At 38.3% G+C, this 21,419-nt stretch overlaps 1 protein-coding gene across 1 annotated transcript in view; it reads left to right on the top strand.

Annotated features, from left to right (window-relative positions):
• NCKAP5 (NCK associated protein 5) overlaps positions 1–21,419 on the top strand; it is a 331,504-nt gene that overhangs the window by 247,368 nt on the left and 62,717 nt on the right. The window contains exons 9-10 of the mRNA XM_062498376.1: positions 2,156–2,275; positions 21,133–21,237. Coding sequence (XP_062354360.1) covers positions 2,156–2,275; positions 21,133–21,237 — 225 coding nt within the window. The remainder of the gene's footprint in view (positions 1–2,155; positions 2,276–21,132; positions 21,238–21,419) is intronic.

Raw genomic sequence — 21,419 nt, 5'->3', positions numbered from 1 at the left:
AGCCAAGGCTCAGTTTTAAATTCTCTGATTTGTGAAAGACAGATAATGATGGGTCTTGATGCTTGCAGCCTTCATTCCTAATAGAGATGGCCTTGTGCAAGTCCAGGGATAAGAGGTCTCACTGACAGGAAACAAAGCTTCAGGGCTTTAGAAATCATCAGCCTCAAGATTTTTGGAGGGTTGTGTTGGAAGGCTCTTGCAATTTCAACTGAACAGCCACTTGACAGCCACCTAAAACAAATGTTATAAAACCATCAGGAGAAAATAACTGCATTCATCCAGCATTCATAAAACCTGATACATATGCATAAAAAGATGTTTACAGTTTTCTGGGAGTCTCAAGATGAACATATTTTATTGTGTGTTCACCTCTTATAACCTCAGTGCTGGTTACAGCAGAGACTGGAGCAACTGTAGGCAAGAATTTAAACTATTTCTGCTTACAATTTCTACCTCTGAGTTGTTTTCTCATCAAGCCAGGTCATCATATTGTTAATGGTATTGACAGGACAGCATACAGGGGTGCTGAGGCCTGTCTCTCCACCTTCATACCAGCTAGGCAATTCCACAGGGCAGCAAATGTCCTAAATTTAAATAAAGGTAAGTATTTCGGAGATGTAAGTTTTAAAAAACAAACAAACAAAACAGATATGGCTGCAGCTAATTATTTTTACATGTAATCTTTATTAGAAGACTACCTTTCTGGCTTTGTGAAGCTCTCTTACCTCAAAATGGGCAGCTGCACTAAATATGCTGAAAAGCTCAGCGTCAGATTCTGCACTGTCTCCAAAATCCTCACTCTGACAGGATCCTCTGTTCCTTCAGGTGACCAGGAAAAGCAAGATATACACTGAAGATGGATAGACAGAGATAGATAGATGATAGGTAAGTAGGTAGGTAGGTAGGTAGGTAGGTGGATGGATGGATGGATAGATAGATAGATAGATAGATAGATAGATAGATAGATAGATAGATAGATGTTAGCTGTACCTGAAAGACATTATTGGCTTTACTTTATTGGTTTTACACTCTACCTCTAATAGCCAATTTAAAATCTTTTTCATAGAATTATAAAATTTCTTGTATTGGAAAGGACCCTTAAGATCATCCAGTCCAACCATTAACCTAGGGCTGCCAAGCCCACCAAACCATGTTCCCAAGTGCTACCTCTACACAGCTTTTAAATCCCTCCGGGGTGATGACTCTACCACCTGTTCCAATGCTTGACAGCCCTTTCCATAAGAATTTTTTCCTAACATACAAACTGAAGCTCTTCCTTCCATTTCCTCTTTCCTCTTTCCAGGCCTATCAGTTGCTGCTTGGGAGAAGAGACCAGCACACATCTGGCTAGAATGTCCTTTGAGGGAGTTGTAGAGAATGAAAAGAAGCTTTTTTATTTCTTTTTTTCTTCCCCCAGGCTAAACACCCCCAGCTCCCTCAGCTGTTCCTCACCAAATTTGTGCCCCAGACCCTTCCCCAGCTTCATTGCCCACCTCTGCACTCACTCCAACCCCTCAATGTCTTTCTTGAGTGAGGGGCACAGAACTGGACACAGCACTTGAGGTGTGGCCTCACCAGTGCCCAGGACAGAGGGAAAATCACTGCCCTGGTCCTGCTGGCCACTCTATTTCCATACAGCCAGGATGCCACTTCTTGCCCCCCTGGGCACATCCAGGGAAGACACAGCCCATCCACATCAGGCACAGCAGTGCTGACTTGGTTGTTCTAGAAAAAGCAAGGAAGGGATCAGACTTTAGAGGAGTACCTTGAAGGCACAGTGCCACTTTGAACTTCTGCCTGGTTTGATATAGTTTATGCATTTTATTTAGCTCATGTTTATTACAATATTCATATATTAATTGCTGCTTTATGCTTTTTGTCAGCTGCAAAATGGAACACATTACTAGCAAAGTCATTTTTATGCTAACAGAAAACTCTGAAAGGAGGCTCCAGGTAGCTACTGTTTGGCATTACAAGATTTTCTTTAATGTTATAATGGATGATCAAACAACCAGAGAAAATGAAGTAGCACATTTTTCTGATTTATACTACTTTAAAATTTGTGTGTTTATTTCTTCTTAGCATCTGACATTAGAGCTTTTTATGTGCTTCTGTTACCCGCTTTCTAATCTTACTGTTTTCCCTTATGCTGCAGGGTCTGAGGGAGGAATGTATAAAGCTGAAAATGAGAGTTTTTGATCTGGAACAACAGAATCGAACTTTAAGTGTGCTTTTCCAGCAGAAAGTCAAACCAGCTTCTGACCTCCTCCTTCAGGTAGGAAATGGCCTTTGCAGGAAGCGAGCTATGAGCTTTATGGTTCTTAAAATTATAAAATACTTCTCTTTTCAAGGCTGTGGCAGTAAGTAGGAAATGACAGTTGATAGATTTAATATATTAGAAGAATATCTGTTATCTGTACTCTGATCCCATTGAAACTGAAAATGTGTGTCAGTGAGCTCTGATATTGCATGGAAATCTGGAGAGAGGAGCACACCTGCAGAGTAACTTACTTTTTTAGGTGATTCTTCGCTATGATAAATGGAATGATGTGGGTTCATTATCCCTCTGCAGGGGAGAAGCTCGTATTCCTTAACATCCTTCTTGATGGTGAATTGAACAATGTAATTTCCTGTGAGAAGACAGCCCATTTATTTAACTTTTGCCATATGTGATACTGTCCTGGTTTCAGCTTACTTGCAAGGGTTTAAGGACATCTTCACAGGCTTAGAGTGATTTCTTTTTTTTTGCCAGTGTTTTATAGGAGGATATAGCTGAGAAACCAATTGACCCATGTCTCTCTCATTTGCCATTCTGGAATACTAAGAGATGTTTCAGTATCCTTCTTCATTTGGCAATATCTGTTGTTGTGAATGAACCCATCACTTTATCATCCTTTTGTAGAAGTAGAATTGCTTTGCAGAAGTTCCAACAAATCTGACCATGAGCTAGGAGAACAGCAAATGAGGACTAATTAGAACTTTGCAGGACATGTCAGCTACATAAGTGATATTAAATGTGTACCTTAAACCCTTGCTCCCCTGCATCTGTAACTCAGAGGAAAATTTGGCCCTTGCACAGTTGTGCAAAAGCTGAGGGCTGCTGACTCTCACCAGGGTGAGCTGGGTTTTCTGCAGGAGCACAGTCTGTTTACAGCTGATGCTAAAGGCAAGGGAATCTCCATGCTGAGGACAAATAGTTACTGAGAAACTCTAAAGCACAGACAGGGGGGTGCCAGGTCACCTTCTCAGGGATCTGTGTTCCTGAGTTTTCCTCAGGTTTTGTTCCATCTCTTGATTTTATGTTGAATTGGGTGTTGCTAGGTCAAGACCTCCTTTATTCTGGTTTCTTGTCCCTTGTCCTCTGCTTCCTTTCCTAGTTCATCCTTCATAGACCCTTCCCTGTACAGAGGACTGATTTATCTTTATCCATTCACGGTTTTGAAACATCCACCACAGTCTGGATCTTCATTGCTCACTTCTGCTTTTGACAGTCTCATCAACTGCTCCTTCTTCCTGGTTTGGGGGTAGCTTTTTCTTTCTTTTTGTTTTTTTTTTTTTCTTTTTTTCTGTGTCCAGCTGATGTCAGCTTGGGGTTAGGTTGCACAAAAGTCACACACTGCACATTCATTATTACAGATGCAGTTCCTATTCCCAGTTCCTTGTGTGTCAACAATTGAACCCGGCTGTTCTGAGAATGCTATAGAAGTGTTAGATAGCATCTGAACAGTGGGATCAACACTTTGACTTGAGATTCTTGAAACTGGATTGCGCAGCAGCTCTGAAAAAAAAGTTGAAAGATATGAACCTGCACCAGGTGGAAGAAAACCAAATGATCTAACATGTTTTCCTGAGGGATTCAAACTATTTTACATCATTTTTCTTTCAGTTTGGCTGGAACAATGCACACAGATTTCCAACATCCCCCCCCCCCCCCCCCCCCCCCATTTTACTTGATTTGTCATTATTGGCTGAGGGCAAAAGGGAATTAAGTTCATTCAGAAAGTCCAGATCTCCCTGGAGCAAAATTTGCTGCTATGTCTGTTCTCTTGCTATCAAAATGTTTTAACCTTCTAGGTGAAAAAAAAAAAAGCAGAGAACGAGTTGCAGTGTACATTAGAAAAGGAAGAACTTCTGTTAAAACACTTCATAGGTCCTTTTTTACAAAAAAAAAACAAAAAAAATCCAGACCAAACAAAACAGGAAATCTACGAGTTTCCAGAATTTTAATTATCCTCTAATTATACTCCAGACTCAAATAAATGGCATGTAGTCTGTGATCTTGCAGCCTGCGATGCAACATCTGAAGAAGGATGTTTTCTTAGGACTGAAATTGAGCAAATACTGTTGTGTGCCTGCATAAAATTAAAGAACAGTTTGCGTTATGTCTTCTTGGAAATGCACACTGCCCAGATTTAGAGCAGGAGGTAAATATTGGTTTAAATGTGTCACTCTACAGAAAACTTACAAATATGTGCTTAAGGACATTCCTGTTAGATCATGACCCCAATCAAGGGAATGGGCAAATTCAGCTAACTGGGGGTGGGGGCATGGGATGGTTTCACCTTTCCTGTACCCTCTGATACAATACAGTTCAATTTTATTTAATGCTGATCTCATCCTAGGAGTAGCCACACTCAGTAAAACTACAGATTTTGAAGAATGACATGGTAGAGAGCACAAGCTAAAAATAAGTAATGTTAGCTACTTTTTCTGCATATCAGCCTCTGTGATTTTGTTGTATATTACCATAAAATTATTCCATATAAGGAGACTCTTGTATTACAGAGTAAGCTTATTTTTAAACAGTAAACATTTTGACTTCTCAAATTTCAACAGAAATGTCAATTTTTTTAAAAGAAAATTTAAAGATAAGTGTAGTTTTCACCATTGTCCTAGGTTTTTGTGTGTATGATTGCAAGCAAATAATACATGATTTGTATGTCTTATGTTCCTATGTCTTATCAGATCATTCACATTTTTTTTCCCAGTGAATGGATTGGTGCAAGTGTTTTGAATTTGACTGCAGAGTAACACCAATTGCACACCATACCAATTGCTCTGTGTTGGTTTTGCTCATGCTTCTCACACAGTTCACATTCATTTTGCTACCAATTAAAAAAAAAACATTAATTAATGTCGTACAGCTTTCATGACTGCCCCAGGAATCCTACACTATAGAAATGGTGTTAAAAGTATTGCATGCTTTTTCATGCATTTACAAAAAGTGTAAGTGCTTATGAAGTTAAAGGGGCTAACCGTGTTTTTGAAGTAATTTGTGTTGAGATATTGTGATTCTGTGTGTTGCCACGTAAGTTCTTTGCTACCAGGAATTTTGGTGTGCTTACTGCCTGCAGGGAGTGACACGGATGCTGTGTCACCCCTGTCATGAAAAGATAAGAAACGCATCTCTGATGCCAAATTTTAGGAGGATAAAAAGATAATTCAGGCTTTTTTCTCTTCACCTCTGATACTGTAGACATTTTTAAGAGCTACCCTCTCTTTCTGGGAACATTCTTTGTAGCTGAAGTGTGTGATTTACAGAGGGAGTAATAGAATAGATAAATAAGGAGAAGGCTGATTATCTTTTTTTCATTATTGTTATTTTATAATATTCAGGAAATCTCTCTCTTTTAAAATGATGAAGCCTTGGAAAAGTGTTTTGTGTCAGTACCATGTGAGAAATTGCAATAGTTATAGTTAAAACCAGGGACAAAAGAGTAACTTCTGCCCAAGCAGCCTTCATTTTCCTCTGTTAATGTGCTTGCTAAAAAGATGTTAGAGTCTGCCTGTCATAGCAAGAGGGGTTGGGAAAGAAAATCAGAAACTCCATTTTAGTGACCCACCATGTACATCATCTGCAAGTGAGACAAAGAACTGGGGATAACAGTCAAGGATTTAAAAGTGAGTGGAGGAAAACCAATTAGAAGTGAAGAGAGAAATCTGTGGAAGTGATATACAGGAGGATGCTGAAGGGATAAGACAGGGGTTGCCTTCTTATCAATATCCATTTTTAAAATTTCTTTTGTATTATATAGCTCTGTTTACATAGACTCAAGGTGTTTGCTAGATGAATTGCTCCCATGGGAGAAATCCTGCTTTCACTTTTCACCCAGAAAGTTGTTGTCACAGGAGTTTTTTATAAACCATGCAGGATTTTTCAGTGAAAGGGGATGAAAAAATGGCAAGTAGCAAAATTTATTGAGTTGATTTATTTGATTAAATAAGTAATAAAAATTTCATAGTTGGGAAAGTATAAGATAATATTTCTAATCATAAGATTTACTATATCCCTGAACTTAAACTATATTTTCATTGCCGTTTTATTTCCATCATAAAAATTCTACTTTATCAACCCCAGAACGAATCAGGGAGGTCTCCTGAAGCATCTATTTTCTTCTTGTGTTTCTCTGGCTAAATTACATATATTTATTACTCATGGACCATACACACTGTTTAATTTTACACCTAAAATTTTGTCTAAAATACTACAGCACAGAGTGTTGAATTCTCAGGTGATCAGATTAAATACTACTAATAAATAATAATTACTTGGTGGTGACTTCATTGGTATGAGCCCTTTTAATAACCTGACAGCTCTGCCCTGATGTACAAGACAGAGTGTGGCTGTACAGACTGTGACAGAAGCAGTTGCACAACTTAGCAGGAAGGGGTAAATTGCATCAATGACATTATTATTTATGGGAAGAAGAAGAGGGCACTTAATTGCCCTAAGACCTGACAGAAGGAGATGGAATGTCTGGGCTCAGAGCCTGACCTCTGGTGCAGACCTCGTTAGACATGATGAAGTCTGAATGCAGGAGGTTGAAAGTGAGGTTGCATTGCTTTACAACAATGAGATCTGTTCATATTTAAGTGTTTCAGAGAGTAGATGTTTGAGGGTTTGAAATGAAACCTAAAGATCATCACACACTGTTGGGGAACAGTCTGTCAGAGTTCCAGTACGTTTCAGTAAGTGGATTATTATGTGCACAGTAGCAGTACAATCTCCTTCTCACAGAAGTCACTCAGAGCCTGCAGGCTCTCGAGGGAGTAGGCAGACTTGATACCAAATCAGCAAATTGTATTTAAAGTTGTGAAAGTCCTGCAGCTGACCTGCTTATTTGCTTACTTCACATTTATTCCTCTGTAGCCATCAGATTGTCAGGGCACTCCTTTCTGCAGATGTTCAGGAAGGTTCCAGCTCCAGAACAAACTCTGTCCTTTTCTCCTCTGTAGAGATGCAAACACAAATATTGTGTGACAGCATCTGTAGTGTATATTTCCTTACTCAGAAAACAGGACTGGTGGCTTGAAGGAGAAATTAATTCCAGATCTGCTAATTTTGTCAGCAGTAATTGAATACTGCTTGCAAGTTAAGACAATCTCCAGGGCTGTATCAACAGAGAAAAAGGTGATCACATAAATGTAAAGCATGTTTGGGATATATTAAGTTTAAACTAGTACATTAACCTTTAGTCAAGAATTACATTGCTAGTAGAACCCCTTTTAAGAAGTGTAAGAATGGATTTTACTCTATTTATGGTTCTCAGAAGACTTCAGGCCATAGCCCTGCTGGATTGACTCCTCCAGGTCAAGGCTACCAAAGTGTACAGTTACTGTCATGAAGATCCTACCCCAGAATCTTCATGAGCCTCCAACCTTGTAGCCATGAGAAATTATAATGCCTCTGTTTATCAGGAATCAAGACAATGATCTAGTAAGGAACACTCATGTTTTTTGAGACTTTTAAGAACAAATTAAAGAACATTCTTCATGTGAGGATGGTGATGTCATTGTTTCCAATCTTTATCTCAGTAAACTGTAATCTACTTACTATTTGTTCCATGTCCTCACTCACAAATAATATCTGAGAAGACGCAAATACAAAACTTTGAAAGTCTGTATTTCATCTCAGCTTAAATCATCAACATGTAATAATACATTATAAACCATATTTATGACCTGCCCTGCTTGCAGCTCCAAACACATGCTGAAGAAATATTACAGAGATAAAATATTTAGGAGAGCCAATTGCTTAGATAAATGGATGACCAAAACAGTCAGTGATGAGGGAAGGAAAGGAAACATCCCCCTTCTGGAGGAACTCCATCTAATCTCCCTAAGCCATATGATTTCTAGTTGTGAATGCACAGCAGCAGCACAACACCTGAAAGAATTCTGTGGTGTATCTGATATGCAGCCATCCCTGGAAGGAGCTCCCAGATAGGCAGGCTGATAAAGGAACACGAAAATGTTTGTTATAGATGGTGGAATGAGAGGAGAGGTAGGGCAAGATCCCTCACAAGAGATCAAGCTAAAGCAAAGCACAGCGAGAGGGTCAGTGCAGAACAGCACATTGTTATCAGGGACTTGGATCAACTGACCTTATAGACCTGCTCCATCAGTAATTCATGTTTTGGTGATTTACCTTCTTGTCAGACTGTTGTCCCTTGTTTCAGCAATTCAGTTCTTACCAATTTGCTCTCAAACAAAATCAAAACATTAACTTAGGCTTCCAGGGCATGTAGTTTTGATGAGAATGATAATGCTTTTAAGAGAAAATTACCCCCAGCTGCTCAGCATTCCTCTGTCCAAGTATTTTAACTAGCCTGGAGAGGTTCCACAGAAAACCAATGAAAGGCTTTCCACATTAGCACAAATATGATGTTCTGTAACACAGTTTTAAATAAATAAATTTCAGCTACCAAGTCTAAAAATGAGCCATTTCCATTGTTCTGATGAAAATAAATTGCTACAACAATAGCAAAACCAGCAAATCAGATGAGCAAATAGTTTTCAGGAAAGCCACAAATGATCCTTGGTGAAGTATTTATGAATGATTTTGACTAAGGAGAGCAATATCTTTTAAGTTTTGAAGAAATGTAAAGGGATTATTCAAGAGAAAGAGAGTATTTCAGAGTAAGCAACTTGTCAGTTGGGGCTGTACTGATGTGGCAGACCTGGACAATAAGAGTGAGTTTTTACTGACAATTTTTAGACAAAGAAAAATAAGCAACTGACACCGAGTGAACCAACAATTTTTCTTTATTCTACGCATAGATTTTTATTATTGGTGATGATTCACATGATGGCAGGAATCCAATATGGCATTTGAAACCCTAAGCAAGTATGTGGACAGAGTAATTAAGTACAAGAGTATTGTTCACGTTTTATCTTTTATTGTGTATATTCCATATGGAAATAAATTTTAAAAAGGAAGGAATTCCACAGTAGGAAAGAATATTGCTATATTCCTTTCCAAACCTGCCTCATGCACCACACTTGTAATAAACATTAAAAAGATATGCTTTTTTTATTCCATGCAGTTGTATTTAACCTACAGCAATGCTTAAATTGTGGTTGCTGTTTCAGCCTGTTCTGTTTGTTGAACATATTAACAAGATTTATTAGCGAATTTCCATGTGAATTCCTGCATAAATGGTCAAGTATAAATACAGAGGCTGGTTAGAGACTGGTTGTGAACTTAGTGAAAACTCTGAGTTACTCATGTGTTTATATTTTGTGTGACCAACAAATACATGTGTTGTCTGATATGTTTCTGGTTTTGCAGTTTGCAATTTATTTATTTTAGTATATATTTGTTGTATTTAAGTCAAGAGGCAGCCATGCAGATTTCCTTTCTAAAAGGAAAAAAAATCTCATGGACATTCTGATAGTAAAAATTAGTGTGGATTTGTTCTCATGCTATCACAGTATGTGGTGTGGTACCTAGAAGCCATGTGTTACATATAAAAGTGCAAGTTAGTATCATCAGGTCAGCTTTTAAAGCCTCCCCCGTTTTGGATTTCACAGTGGAATAAAATAGTAGCCACTGCAAGTCCTGCTTAGATGCAGTGTACCCAAGCAACAGGTGTGCAGGGTAATTGTTTTCTTGTCATGGTACATATTTCACACTTCATAACTCTCAAATGGAATACCAAAAGAATGTATAAAATTAATTCAAAAATTTAAAGGGCTCTGTCTTGCAGTAAAGTGGGAATCTATTGAAATTCTAAAGCACTACAGAATTATAACCTTTGTTATTGCAGATCTATGATTTGGTTTTTTTTACGCTAATGGAGATAAGTATGTAGTTCATTTTTGTTTTCTTAAAACTTTGAGATTTAAAGAAAGGATACCTATGCAAAAGCATATATGAAACATAATAGATAAAGGATTCATTTAATCTGTTATTGCACTTAATACAATAAAACCTCATTTATATTTTACTTTACTACTGTGGTTTTGTTACTGTTATGTAAGTGCAGTGGCACTTTGAAAATGTGAAGCAATACAGAATCATGGCTCTTTTACTGAGAAATAGGTGTCCCAATAAGTGCTCTGCTTTATAACATTTAAACTGTTCAGATTATATAAAGCCAGTGTGAATTGCTAGTAATGTAAAATTACACATTCCATCAAATGAAACAAACTAACATTATGCTAAGTGGGTTGAAGCATATAAGATTACTCAATAGGTATTTTCTGTTGCCATCTGTTATGGAAAAAAGTAATTTTCCTGTGATATACTTTATAATTTTTATATATTCTTACAGATAATGCACATAGAAAAAGGGGTTGATAATTAGAATAAAACATTACTCATAATGAATCATAAAACACCTAAGGAACCAACCCCATCTTTAAGTATTGAATTTTACTAATGCTCTCCTTTGTTTCCCAAATGACCTATCTTCTTTAATGATAGTTTGGATACTGGTAAGATTCAAATTCTCATCCAAAGGCCGTGGCACTATTGACTAAATCTCTGTTGACTTCGCTGAGAATGTGAAATACTGTATTGCAAGATAAAATCAGCACGAGGTGCTCAGTGAAACTGAAGAGTCCATTAGTGCCTTAACTCTTAAATTACCATCTGGGTATCTCTCTTGATAAGGACGAGCTGAAAGGAAAAGTTTCCTTTGTCATTAAATCTTTAACAATGTGATATTGACAGCCATGAGTTTTTCTGTGTTTTTAGCATTTTTAGACTGCATCTCTGCTCCTTTCTTTCTCTAGCTGTGGGCAGGCTGTGTTCCATTAGTCACTAAGCAATGTCTGGGTGCAGGAAGGGGCAGTGATTTGTCTGTGTCCTGTGTGCATCACAAGGGCATCTTCAACATTATGAATTAAACTCCATCTTACTGCATTAGAAATATGGAAAACAGACTGCCAAAGTAATGGCATCGTGAATTAATAGCAATGCTTTAAAAGTCTCAAATATACTCCCACTCTTCAGCTCATCATTCTGGTATACCATTTCAGAAATGAGCTACTTAATTTTGTAGTGTTTTGATCCTAAATTTTTATATTCAGTTATGTTTTAAAATCAGAAATGCTCAATTTTTCTTTTTAAGTTTCCGTTACTTACTATTAACTGTTTTTCTCTAAATATGCCTTGTGTACTTTTCCTGTACAGCAGATGCAGGCACGGACATGGGTCTAGGTGCAATTATTATGAATTATAGATACTGCAAGTGCGAGCATGAATCAGAGATTAGCATTGTGTTTTAGAGGCTCACTTAGATTTATTCAACTAAATGATCCCTAGGAGATCTTGACAAAAATTAGAAATATGGGTACTCTCTGCCCTGTCACCAGTCTTTACCTGGTGCTTGTTCCCTGGGGAATAACAAATGGATTTAACCTTTCATCTAGGTCTTCAGGTCCTTCATTCACATGGGACCAGACTTTCAAGTGCACAGGCATTGTGCTGAGCTCTTCTAAAAATCTGGCTACTGCCAAAATGGGAGCTGATCCCTTTTGAAATTCCTGTATAATACCTCTGTAAGCCCTGCTTTTATCCACAGTGAAAAAACGATCAATTCACAAGGGCACAGGTTCCTAGTCAAGAGTTGGTTGGCACAGCTTCTTCTGAGCAGAGACAGCTGCTGAGAGGGTTTGCAGCTCTCAGCCACCTGAGCCAGAGGCAAAGCTCCCAGCCTGGGCCAGACTGCTTCTGGCTGCAGGGTGGGACAGGGGATTTTTCCATGCCATCCCAGCTCTCCCAAGGCCAGTGCAGGTCTTAAATAATGCTTGGAGGATGCCTTTCCCTGCAGGAGCGCAGCTTGGCCCAGAGCAGTGACTGGCATTTCTCTTTTTCCATCCCCTGGCGTTCCTGCTGGCTGGGGCAGTGGGAGGGAGGGGCCGATGGACATGGGCTGTGTCCTCAGACCATCCATGCCCTTCCTTGCTGGGGCCAGCACCACCTTTCCCTCCTCACCTGTGCTTCAGCCCTACCTGGCCAGGCTGATGGAGAGATCCTTCCACGGCTTCTCATCACTCCGGAGTAGGTTGGTGGAATTCCAGAGGATTACAGCCAAGGTTTGAGATGCTTGTTTGGATCATCAGGTGTCCAGAGTTGTGCTGTGTCCTACACAAGCCTTGAGCTTTTGTTGTATCAGGATAACCCTTGAAGAACTTGAAGTGCCACCTGGAGGTCTTGTGGTCAATTTGAGGCTTCCAAGAGTGAAATACCACTGGAAATACACACTTGTGGCTGTCTGGATTTATTTCTGAAAAGCAGTAGAAGTTCGGGAAGCCTATGGGGTAATTCCTCTCCTGGCAAAAATTCTTTTCATTTCAGTAGGAGAAGTGAAGGCAATAATTCCTACCAGCTGGGAATCTACACTCTTATTCTTTCTAAATCATACTTTTAAGTAAGTGCTCTGAGGAAAAGGAATAGAATAAAGTACCTTGTATCCAGGTATTCAAGAAGAAAGTCTCTTCTTATTATAAAGTATTCTGTCAGAGACAAAAAACAATGCATTAGTTGGAGAGAAAATATATATGTAAAAGCCTTAAACTAACAATAAAAGCATTTCTTGTTACTCTCCTCCTACCTTTAAACTCCTTTCAATCCACATGACATTTCAACAGTATTACACACACCAAAAAAAAAAAAAAAAGAAAAAGAAAAAAAAAGAGGGTGGAGGAATGGAGAAACTTATTAATGCATAATACTGAGGCAAGGAAAATATGGTTTGTTCAGCATTAACCTTGACAAATTCGTGTTCTTGTAATTTAAATGAATGAACCTCTCCAGTGTCTAGATTGCTGGATCTTGGGAAACAGCAGTGAGGAAGGATTGTAAAAACAACACCCATCTCTCCTAAGTTTTGGGGTTTTTTCTGAGTAAATGAATTATTTCAGTGAAATCCAAATAAGGATGAATCTGCTCACTTGAATCCCCCGTTCACAGCCAATGAACTTCCCTGTGAAACAGAGCTTGCCCTCCTGGGCTGCCATGTATTGATCTAAAACATCTTCCTTGAGCCTTCTCTCTCCTTTTCTTCCTACAGGCAAAAGGTTAGTGTTAGATAATAGTATTAATTTTCCAGACATCTGCACATGTTTTAATAGCCTTTAGAAGGTTTGAAATGGTTTCTGTTTGACCACCACAGGGCTAAAATGCCATTAAGACTTGGATTGTAGCAATACATAACAATCATAGCCCTGTAGTTCAAGCTGGCAATAAAAAAACTAATTTATTTTATCGGAGATTTAAATTAATGTGATGAACTCCTCTCTCAACAGAAGCTGTAAGACCACTCTCGCTAAAAATACCATAACCCTGCATATTTTCAAAACCAGATGAAACACTTGTGACAGACCTTGTGTATGTATTGTGTGTGCTATTTTGGAGTGTTTGCACGTGTGTTTGTGTGTCCATATAAAACTCCTACTGTTCCTGAGACCATTTTGATTTTTCTGTCATATCTTCATTCTGAGCCTCTTTTCTTCTGTCATCTGGCTCGTAGGCTCAGCAAGAAGCAAGTGATTAATAAGGCAGTCTCCAGTGTCAACACTGGGGTTTGTTTAACACCTTGAGAACTGGAATTTTCACGTGGACAAAAATTATTGCTGCTTAGGTAAATTAAGTTGAAAATATTTTTAAAAACAGACATGCATTTAATTAGTATATTTTTTGAAAATCTTTGAAAGAACTATTAAGACTTCAGACGGTTATCATTTCCAGCTATATGCCAGAGGAAAGCTTCAGCTTATCCCATTATAAAGTGATAAAGTAGCATCTGATGGCAGCAGCTTCTGTGATAAAATGATCATGGCAGCACTGAGAACGAATCTAATAAGGGAATTGATCTGTAGATTCCAATTCTGGTAGAGCCAACATTGATCAACATAAATGTCAATAAGAAGATCTCACTGAGGTCTGCCTAATTCCTTTGGATTATTTTGGGGCATAGTCAGAAAGTGAATGTGAAAATGGATTTTAAACTGTAGGAATCACAAAGGCAATGACCAATGTTATCTTGTTCTACCAGGAATGTCACTGGCTGCCATTGTATGAGCAATTTAGCAGCATGTTGAAATTAGTGACTACTTTTTAATCATATATGGATTGATAATACAATGACTGTTGCAGAAATGAGACTTTCCTCCTGTGTTTTTATATTAAAGCATTTCTTAAATACAGTGAAATAACAAAAACCAGTCCACCTTTTTACTGCTGAAGCCTAGATAGCATGTGTAGGGCATGCCAGAAAAGATTAATGGCATAATTCTTCCTTGTTGAGGACTTGAGTATAAAGTTGTTTCTTAGACTCTTTCTGACAATGCTGAAGTGTCAAAAGCAAAATGTTGGGTTTTTTTCTTGTTTTTTTTGTGGACAGTGTAACAACAGCAGGTGTCAGGAAGTGCAGGATGTGCCCTTCAGTCTTTGGTGTTGCTATAGTTCACAGCACCTATGTGGTGCTGGCCCTCATTTAGCACAGTGGAATTGACACACTAAGTGCTGTTAGATCAATGGGAAGACATTTAGAAAAATAAGAGACAAAATACAAATATGTACTTAATAAAAGGCTCTACTCCTGCACATCACTCTCTTCTCACAGCACGGCTGTTTCACCATACTCCAAGGAGTCTTCCATTTACAAGCTCCTTGAGAACATTTTTTCATTAATTATTCACGTTCTGAGTAGCTGATTACTGGGTCATTGATGTAAACTGTTGACTTTACAGTAATTACAAACCACAGGGAACTTTATACATGCATTTTCCTAAGAAATTAAATTAGCTCATTTTCATATTATTGCAATATTTACAGACTCCTACCATGGTGCTATTAAAATGAGAACTAACACTTTGGAATCTCAGAGCTTGAAAACAGTGATAGACATATAAAATGAAAACTGGGATCAGTGGGGATTACTTTGTGTCGTTCAATGTAACCTTTATTTAAAGAAGTTTATAAAAATTAATAAAACGAAGGATTTGGAACAGGAGTAATTTTAGCATTACGTTAATGTTGTCAACTCTCTGAAGAACACAGAGAGATTATGCTATTTGTGTTTGTACATCAAATGCCTGCTTAATACTTCCCAAATTATACCCTAGAATATAGGTTTCCAGCCTTTGGAGTTTGGGTTTAATTCACTGAGTTTTGCCATCTCTGAATGGCTCAATAGTAATAGAGAGATGCAAGCTTGGAAACTCTTCAGCCAACTCAAATCAAAGTTTGTTTTACTTTTTGTGTTGGAATTGCCTTGTTAGCAGGATTTTCTGATTTTTTTTAGCAGCCTAATCTTCTATAAAAATGGTTCTAGTATCATACCCTTGTACTTTGTCTTGGATGTTGCCTTAGTCTCAGTAAACTCACCCAGAGGATTTGCCAGCAAACTGACAAACCCCTGTTAATTCTGGGTTTGGATTTAAAGTCTAGCAGCTTCTGTAAAAGTTTTTTAGAAAAGTGTGCCTAGTAGGAGGGAAAAACAACAAAAACAGAATTATAGCTTATTTAGATGCATGCAAATTAGATCTTCCATGGAAGTATTTTTATTCTATTAATGGAAAATTTAGACCCACACACTCCACTTGAAATTTAAGAAGTAGCTGAAAACCTCTTCTTTTTTTTTCTTTTTTTTTTATTTTGTACTGAGAACTCAGCTTACTGAAATGCATTTTAAAGTTAATCCTTTGATATTTACTTATGTACAATACATCCTCCTATCACCACTGAGCAATACTGCATGTTTGTGATTGTTTCCTGCATTTTAAAGAGCTGCTGGTAGGATCAATAAAAGTCTGCAACTGTTTGCTCAGACCAGTGTAAGATTTATCCTGGGGCTAATCTACTGTGTCTTAACCCTTTTCTCCCACCAAAAATAAATGCAACCAGCTATGGTGGTGGTAAGAGCTGTAGAGAGCCCTTGCAGCAACAGACAGAGCAAACCGAGTTCATCTTCCAGGCAGGCCCTAAGAACAGAATTTGAAAGGTGAAAGACAACTTACATGCTCGTCCTAAATATGTCAGGTGTAAGACTTCTAAGCTTCTTTGCCTGTTCCAGACTGAGCTCTAGACTGTTCCATGGTTTTTGTCAAATATCAAATATCTTCACTAGCAGCTTGGTCTGTTGGAAAAGGTACCTGTAGCAACAGAGAAATAGAAAAATCAGCTTAATGTGGTGCATTGGCTTTACAATCAGAAGTTGGATGTTCTTGCCTGTGCAGAGCTTTATTTACAGCTTTTAGAGGTCTAAGTGATGAACATCTAATTACTTTGCGTTAAGGAGGAGTATTTTAAACAGTCAAAGGGTGTTAGTTTCTCACTCTAGTTTTAGCCCAAATCCTGTAAATGGTTAAATAGGAGCCCAACATTAGAGAAAGAATAATTTTCATAGAATCGTGGACTGGTTTGAATTGGAAGTGACCTAAAAACTCATCTCTTTCCAACCTCCCTGCCATGGACAAGGATACCATTCACTAGACCTGGTTTTCATTTACTACAAAGTTCAAAAAGTGTTAGCCATGAAGTTTTGCTTGTAGGAAGTGAATTGTAGAAAATAATTCCAAATTTTCTATTAAATAGACCACTTCCAGAGCTAGAAATAATTGTTATATTTTTGGTTTTGTGAAATTGGTTATATACAATAACACATCAGGCACTTCTGTATGTACACAGTGCACAGTTGAAAGTATATTTCCTATGTTGGAGATTATTAGAATTTTAAAAATGAAAGCCTCTTGCAGTTTTCACTTCTGCTTCATATTTGGCTGGTTTTTATTGGCAATCACTTGTTCTACAGTCTTTAGAAGGCAGTATTTCCATTTATCAAAAGAATATATATTCCAAAGTTTTATTTGCCTAAAGGCAAATCTGAATTCTACTTTTTGAGGTTTCATTATTTTTCCTTATATATATTTAATTTTCTCCTTAATTCAAGAATATTTAGTGGATGAGAAGTTCACACTTGGTTTTTTGAGCAGCGCACGTTCTACTCTAAGTAACTTTTGTTGGGATTAAGTGAAGGATGTTCTTATCTCTAGCTGAACCTCCCCTCTGAAATGCATCTAAGGACTACAAAAATCAAGATTTTGTTTAATGAAAGATTATGCTTCTACATAAAGTGATAATATATAAATATCTTGCCTAATAATACTTTTTCCTTCTGTGGCCTACTGTCTTTATGGTGAAATGGAAATGAGAAGGTTTTCCCTGCCAGCCCAATTTCAATGGCTGAGCTACAGAGGGAAGCAGGCCAGAATGTGCGTGTTCAGGTTTGTGATGCCCTGCAAAACAGCAAAGACAGGAGAGGGCCACACACACCCAACAAACATTTACAGCTTGGCATGGAGCAGCAGGATGAAAATGTCTCCTTGGAATCTAGAGAGAGAATTTTCTTCCTGTGAATGATAGACTTTGGCTCATGTGAGAAAAGCAAAGCCAATTGATTTAATAGCAATTAACTCATCCAATATTGGAGAGCTGTGTACTCTTTGGCATAATTCATTGAAAATTGTTCTGGCAATGCTGCAGACCATTAGATGTTTAAAAAGGAGATGGGAACTGATAGATATTCTGCAGAGATAGAGTCAAGAGGCACAATGGTTTGAGGAGTCTCTGTAATATTGCCTTGTGCCAGCAGGTAGTGGCTTTCTTTTATCTTCCTAGAAAGTCTTAATAAGAATGCTGCTGGGGGAGGGGGGACTGGCCTGCTGGTTGATGGATTGGTTATCTGCCTACCAGATAATTGTATTTCCTATTGCACTTGATATAATAGGTTTCCACCTAAATTATCAATTACTTTGTTTTTATTTTTCATGTGGGTTACAGGAGTTAATCTTGGCATTGAACCACAAAGGGCACTGCCTTTTCTGCATCAATCTCACAGGGAAAGGAGGAGCTTTGCTGCTGCTGGTCACAGGCATCTGCAGAGAAGTCCCCTCTGTTCTGCCCTGGCCTCACAGCACCCACTTTGTGGAGAGACCTGGGTCCAGTCAAGCTAAGATGTAACAAACTTTTTAGTCCCCACCTGCCCTGTAGTACTCAGTACAAGGTAGTTTCCAAGGAGGTTGGCCCAATCCATGCTGTATTCGGTTTCACATGGATTTTCAGGTCTGCAGCCCAGTGATCCTGATGCTTTCCTGTTTCCAGTGGGGTCCAGGCTCTCCCCAGCACCTAAGTATTGCTCATTTTCCCCTTACCATTATAGGGCACCTACAAATGGGCAGATAACTTGGATTTACAATTGTAACTCCTCAGTTTCATATTTTAAGTACTCATTTAAACCGATGTGATCTCTTCCCTGGAAGTCATCCTGTGCAGTGTCCTGCCTTCTGTTGCGTTTTGTCATGATAACATCAACAGTGATTTTAATACTGTACAATTTTCAAGGCAGCAGTAACTCCTTGATCTAGCTGTGACTGTCATCTGAAAATAGCCATAAAGGACACAGTACATTTTGTGTATCTGAGAAGAAATCAGAATGAAGATACATAGTTAGCACAATCTGTTACTTGATTTTAAATTCATCATTAATGAGTTTTTTACAAATGCTAGAGTTTTCCCCATTCTTTAATTAGACAATGGAGAAGGAAAAAGAAAAATAAATGAAAGAGGAACATTTTTTTCTTATGCTTTTCTTTTGTAATTGGAAGACTTTCTTCAGTGCTGTGTAAATGTATTTAATTAATGACCTCAAACTTTATTGTGCTGTTTGTTAATGCTGGCCACCTCTGTTAGTTTATTTGCATATGTGTGGGGAGGAATATTCCCAATGTGATGATCTCATTTGATACAGAAATATAATCACATTATGCATCTTGAGAACACACTTTCCTTCTTTGTTAATCATTTTAGTCTGCTGATTTGCCTTTGGTACTGCAGTTTTATAGAGTCACTGAGTTTAACAGTGGCAAAGGTGACTCAAACACAGCATGACCCCTGTGCATCTCCAATGCATAGATCTGACTAGTGTAATTTCCACTGAAATATCTCAGGTGACTGGTTTCCCTGGAGAAAGTAATTAATTTGTCTGCAAACCACTAGTTCATTGCACTAGTGAGTCTTGGTTCTGAAAACAGTAGAATTCTCTGGTGGCTCAGTGATGCAGTTGGAATTACTGTCAAGAGGAACAAATGTACAAAGTCAGTAAATCTGTGACTTTGGGCAGGCATTTTACCTGGAGTTTAAATCTTTAGCAAACACCTGACAGTAATTCTCGTAGTAGTAGTTTGAAAGGTGCACTCTGAATAACCAGGCATCACTGATGTTAAAAAAGCATAGCCTGGATGTAGTTAATATTTATAATGAAAAGTATCTTGGATACTGAGTGCTTGCAGGATTTTAGTCTATTCAACAATATACTGGTTAATACTTATTTATACAGAATATTGATAATTGAAAATATTTTCCATAATCTCTCTGCAACAGACAGTGCCTCCTTAATAAACCTGGCTGAATAAGCAACTCTTGAGAAATTACTCCCAAATTCATCATTAGAAATTTTTAAAAAAAATTTATAGATTGTCTGGAATAGAAGCCTGAAGCAGAGCATGCAGATAACAGAGGCTGTAGGAATGGCTGCCTGCTTTGTTCTCTAGCACATTAATTTCTGAAGTGGGTACCCAGAGAGCAGGCTGGGGAGCAGCTGGGTGTAAGATACTCTGTGCCTTGCCTTTCAGGGCCCTGCAGAGAGATTCTACTACACTTTGTGAAGGCTCTTCTGACTACAGATTTTTTTTCCCTCTTTGGGCAGACTTTTTGGATGGACAGGATGGTGGGGCGGGCACTCACACAGCCTCAGCGAATCTCCATGGTTTGCATCCCTCACAGAGTCCTCTGGCAAAGCACCTGGCAGGGTCTGCACCATTTGTTCCTCCAAGCTGAGGGGGGTAGACACAAGTAGATGCATCTCTTTGGTAGATGCAACTCTTAGGTTGCAAGCCGGGAGAATTAATGAGAAAGTGAAAAGAGCCTGATCCAAAGTCCCTTTTTCTTGGGTTTTATGTTTTAGGTCCATTTTCATTGATTTCAATGGACCCTGAGTCAGATCTATACTGCCTGTTACATGGTGTGTTGGCCCAGGACTAACAAGACTGCAGATATTTTTTTTTCTTTTGAAGTCATTGGCTGAGGCATCCACATAAATCATGGATTTTATAGAAACTGCAATTAAACCAAACCAGGCTTAATGCAGACAGAAAGCCCTAGAATTAGTGTACAGGTGACCATGGAGGGAAAGGCACAAGCTTAGCCATCCTTCCAAGAAAAACTGAGAAAAGAACTGTGTATACAGTCAAACAGCATGTGAATATTAATGCACTAAATCCTCAGAGTCCCCAGTTCCCTGATGCAATTATTTTCTATTCACATTAATTGTTCCTAACAGATGACATTAATGACTTTGAGTTAAAATGTGTGCAGAGGAGGCCTTCAGCAGATCAATGCTGGTTAAAAATAGGGTCACTTTCGCAATCATTCATACAAGGTGTAACAACTCATAAATAAAACAACATTAACATGTTGATTGATTTATAAATGTTAATTTTGTAGTTCATTTTTATGCTTTTTTCCTGAAACCTGTCAAAGTCTGTAGATAAAGGTGGGACTCAAGTTCATTTGTTATTGTTGCGTGTGAAATAATGATAAGTTGCAAAGCAGTGACAAGAAGAAGTAGAGTTTGTATTGGATGAAGAATGATCTGTCCTCCAGACAGGAAGTCTTGGACAAAGTAAGCACAAAGAGCAACATTTCAAATTAGAACAAATCCTTTTACCTCAGGCTCTTCACTCCCTTGATATCTCACATCAGAGTTTGGAATTTTAAAAATGCTGATCTGCTGAATATCTGACAAATGCTTATGCTTTGCTCCTTTCCTTCTACCCCCCCAGAAACTCCACTCACGCATCTTGGACCTCTCATCTGGGGATTTGCTTTCAGAAGTAGAACGAAACCGAAGCCTGGTGCAAGCTCGAAGTGCTGATGCTCAGATGCTCGTGAGTGTTTCTGCTGCCCTTGTTCCCCTCATCTGGAACCTCCTTTTCTCCTCTGAAGTCTGGTGTCAGGGAAGAGCCATAAAGCTGATCTCTGAATTGAAACACTATTGAGGCAGATAACAATGCTTTTACTTCCTTCTGTTCTCTGAAATTCAATATTGTGTCCTCGGTTGATATAGTGA

Source organism: Cinclus cinclus, chromosome 9 (genome assembly GCF_963662255.1).
Source record: "Cinclus cinclus chromosome 9, bCinCin1.1, whole genome shotgun sequence".
NCBI classification, from domain to species: Eukaryota; Metazoa; Chordata; class Aves; order Passeriformes; family Cinclidae; genus Cinclus; species Cinclus cinclus.
This window is presented reverse-complemented; position numbering and strand designations above follow the sequence as displayed.